Here is a 3,852-nt window from a genome sequence, read left to right as displayed (position 1 = left end):
CCCCCCCCCTTCTTCTTCTTCTTCTTCTCTCTACGATTCTCTCTCTTTCCCCTTACTCATCTGTTTCTGTAGCTGCGTTGAGAGGAAGGGCACCTGCCGCTCCCTGGTGATTCAGCCTTTCAGCTTCGTGGAGCTCCTCTCAGACAGCATGTCCCTCTTTCCTCTGCAGTGGCTGGCCGTCCCGTCTTCTGCTCTTCATCCTCTGCTCCTCATCCTCTGCACTGCATCCTCACCTCCACACCGACTCTAAAGTGCTCAGGTGAGTGAGGGCTACTCTTCGCCTCTCTTCTACACCGCGCAGAACATTTAAGGACTCTTTTTTTTTTTGTTTACAGCCATTGTGACGCCTCTATTTATAGATTTCCTGTGGGACAGCATGAGTGAGGAACTTGTGCGCAGAAGGCTGTCTTCCTACCTCCCAGACTGTTAACAAGCTCACTCTTCATACCTTACTGCCGCCTCATGATGGAAAACATAGTCGAGGAGACCGGTGGCAGACACTGTGATGCTCTGAGTTAATAGTGTAGGTGTTCCGTGACCCAGAAGGATGACCGAGGGAATGGAGGACATCTCTCCCCCTCCTGGACAGGCCTCCCCCACCAGCTCTACTGTTGACACTGGACAAGTCCCCGAGGAGAAACCAGAGGAGAAACCAGAGGAGACGGAGGCAGCTGGCGAGGGTGGGGAGGGTGCAGAGGGTGATGGGGAACATGTGGGGGCTTTGGGAGTCGTGGCCTTGCCTGGAACCTGCTGTGTGTGCATAGAGATGGAACGGATTAACAATTGTCTGCACTCGGAGAAAATCTGCATCCTTCCCATCCTGGCCTGTCTGCTGAGTTTAGCCCTCTGCACCGCCGGCCTCAAGTGGGTCTTTGTGGATAAGATCTTTGAGTACGAACCCCCCACACACTTAGACCCCAAACCCATCGGACAAGACCCCATCATCATATCTGTGACCCCCACGCTGGGACTGACTGTGTCCATCCCTCACTCGTCGTCTACGTCTTTTGTCTCCTTGACCACGGCCATTACCTCGGGACGTCCTGAGGTTTTAATGGAGGAGAAATCCACACGAGGGCCGTACGTTTCCCCTCGAGTGACTCACGCTGATGCCTCTGTGACTCTGAAATACAGCGCAGAGCGGCCCACCCTCCCAAAGCTGACTCCCCTCCCTCGGACAACACAGGAGAGAAACGACATCTTCATCCCAACTCAATGTAAGTGCCTCACTTAGTTTAGTCGTTTCACGCAGCATGTCCCTTTGTTCCAGAAGGCTCTCTCGTGATGCAGGATGTCAGCATGGGGTTCACAAGCTTAACCTTGGACTGTGATTTTCTTCTTTTTTTTCTTTTTTTTTACAGATAAGCTGAGTGTGTCCCTGTTTTGTCATTGTGTTTGCAAATGGTGCGTTCTTTCCTCTGTCAGGCAGAGTCTCCTGCAGACACGTTGCGACTTGCAGAGTGTAGCAAGAGGCCCATGACCTAGCTGCTGAAATATTCCTCCACACTCTGAAGGTGTGCAGGAAACAACTGTTCTACCCCTGCAGTGAATGCATTATTTCTAACACTCACTCGCTCATCCTTAAGTATTAACACTCCCTGATTTAAACCACAATGATGCAGGGCACCGTTCAATAAATTCATGATGTTATTTGGAAGCAATAAGAGCCCTAAAATGTGTCAATGCCCATTCTTCAGTGGTATGAAAAAATCAATAAATGATGCAGGACACAATGTGGAACTCGTGGCTGTGGTACAGGGAGACTTCCTGTTTTCCTGCGCTCCATTTCAAGGTCAGAGCCGGCTGGAGGCTAATTGATGCCCCCTCCATCCGCCCGCCGGCCGCAGGGAAAACATCCACTAATACTGTCTGTCTGCCGGCGGCTCGCCGCCGTGACGTCTCTGTTGTGGTCACATCACCGTGTGCATGGTGGTGGCCTGAGCCTCGGTCAAAGTGTATATCCACATGATCCACAGCATGAGAAGACGATGCCTCTAGATCAGGGGTGTCCAAACTACGGACCTCATCAAATTCAAAAAGTATAATTGAATACGGCCCACAAATGAAACTTGTTCTTGTCTTATATTGTACTTCTTGAATATAAATGTAAACATATATCACACAGTAGTATTCATGTGTTAATAAGACCACTTTTCAAATACATTTAGTCAAGTTGGTAAACATTTTACTAACAAATCTTAGTTAATAAGAAAAAAGCCCAATCGACTTATTTCCTATAAGAAGCTTGAAATAAACCCTTTCTATTTCTCCTTATTATAATCAATCTGAGGCTTCTGCTTTAAGGGCTGAGCTGCCAACACTCACAAGCATCATGTACCTACATTTGATTGATTTTGCTAACTTAATACTGAACTTATGAGGCGATATACCTCTAGTGAGCGGCCCAGAACTATGTATATTTTTCTGTATTCTCGGTGAAAAAGTTTGGGCACCCCTGCTTTAGGTCCTTTGCTTTTTTGCAAAGAGATAATTCTACATGACCGGTCACTGCTAATAATACCAGTGTAACATTTGGGCGCGTTAGTGGTTTAGGGGATTTTACCTGCTGACAGCCAGTGGTGCTTTCTTACAGCAGAAGTACTCATGTGGGTCAAACACATGTTGATGGGAAGCCAGTGATGGTTCAATGGGCCTCACGCAAGAACATCTTTGTAATCCTTATGCTAAAGTTCTCATACTTTGGGATAAACAAACGCTCCTAAATGGGAAAATGTCTCTCAGAAATGTCTCCTTGCAACCTGATTGGATGCCACCTGTTCACGCAACATGAGATTTTGCAAACTCAAAAGTAAAAAAAGTTGCCACGAAAGGCAGCAAAACTGTTTTAAGTCCGGATAGACAAAGGTTGTAATATATATTCAGAATAGATCCGCATTGATTTATGATGATTCAACAAGAAATGAGTTCTCCACGACTAATATTAGAAGTGGTCATGTGACTCATATTGCATGACAAGTAACAGGTGATTGTACACTGTCAGGCTAAACTGTACTAGTTTCCGTGACCATATATTGCAATGAGATCAATACACTGGCTCTTACGTGGCATGCCATGATGATGATGAAGATGATTTGGTAAACAGAATATCCATTTTGCAATAAGTATGTTGCCCTTTACAGTAATTAGGTTTAACTCCACATTCATTCAGATCAAACGCATCATGATACAAGGTGAGGTCTGACTGTTTATCCGCCTTATGGCAAACCAACAGTTTGTACATGACCATTTGCAACTGCCACAAATCCTCCTAAATCTGTCATGGTGCCATTTAAGATAACCTTTGTTGTTGTTGTTGCAGCACTGACTCATGCTTGTTTGTTCATGTAATTATGGGGATAGTGTGAAGGCCTTATAATATTCTTAAAGTGCACTAGTAGAACCTGTGCCTTCTAATCTGTCTATGAGGAGTAGTTTGTATGAGCTTGGAGTCTCCATTACAGCACACACTTACAGACAGTCTGAGGGAAGTGACAAAAGTTATTTGAAGATTAAAAAAGGACTTTCAGACTTCCAGCTATGAGTGTGTAGGAAGTGAACCCGATTGTTTGATGTCTGCTTAAAGGTCCCCTATTATACGTTTTTTCATCAATATATTACAGGTCTCAGATATATACAGAACCTGTCTCTGATTGGCTGAAACACCAATCAGATCAATGCAGCGTCCCATAATCCCCTCTGTTTCAGCCCTGTTTCCAAAGTGCTGATTCTCCGTCTGTTAATCTAGATGAAAATAAGGAGCCCCTCCCCACGCCCCTCTGAGAGAGATTTGGTTAAAAAGAACTCAATGGTGCTCTAGAGGAGATTCAGGTGATAAGGTGGGGGGGGGGGGGG

General features: G+C 45.7%; 1 protein-coding gene across 1 annotated transcript; it reads left to right on the top strand.

Annotated features, from left to right (window-relative positions):
- Nucleotides 1–49: 49 nt before the first annotated feature.
- Nucleotides 50–1,480, top strand: LOC104948139 (pro-neuregulin-3, membrane-bound isoform-like). Its single transcript, XM_010774303.1, has 2 exons — nt 50–1,217; nt 1,362–1,480. Exons 1-2 carry the CDS (start codon nt 548–550, stop codon nt 1,478–1,480), a joined length of 789 nt encoding a protein of 262 aa, XP_010772605.1. The 5' UTR covers nt 50–547.
- The last annotated feature ends 2,372 nt before the right edge of the window (nt 1,481–3,852 follow it).

This window comes from Notothenia coriiceps, unplaced genomic scaffold, assembly GCF_000735185.1.
Source record: "Notothenia coriiceps isolate Sejong01 unplaced genomic scaffold, NC01 NC01_scaffold00013790, whole genome shotgun sequence".
In the NCBI taxonomy this organism is placed as follows: domain Eukaryota; kingdom Metazoa; phylum Chordata; class Actinopteri; order Perciformes; family Nototheniidae; genus Notothenia; species Notothenia coriiceps.
The sequence above is the reverse complement of the archived record's forward strand: the minus strand, read 5'-3'. Positions and strand labels throughout refer to the sequence as shown.

What these genes read in the sequence shown, in the direction of transcription:
- LOC104948139 (XM_010774303.1), top strand. Translation starts at nt 548, where the DNA reads ATGACCGAGGGAATGGAGGACATCTCTCCCCCTCCTGGACAGGCCTCC. An exon ending in CATCTTCATCCCAACTCAAT is followed by an intron (nt 1,218 to 1,361) that starts GTAAGTGCCTCA and finishes TTTTTTTTACAG; the next exon opens with ATAAGCTGAGTGTGTCCCTG.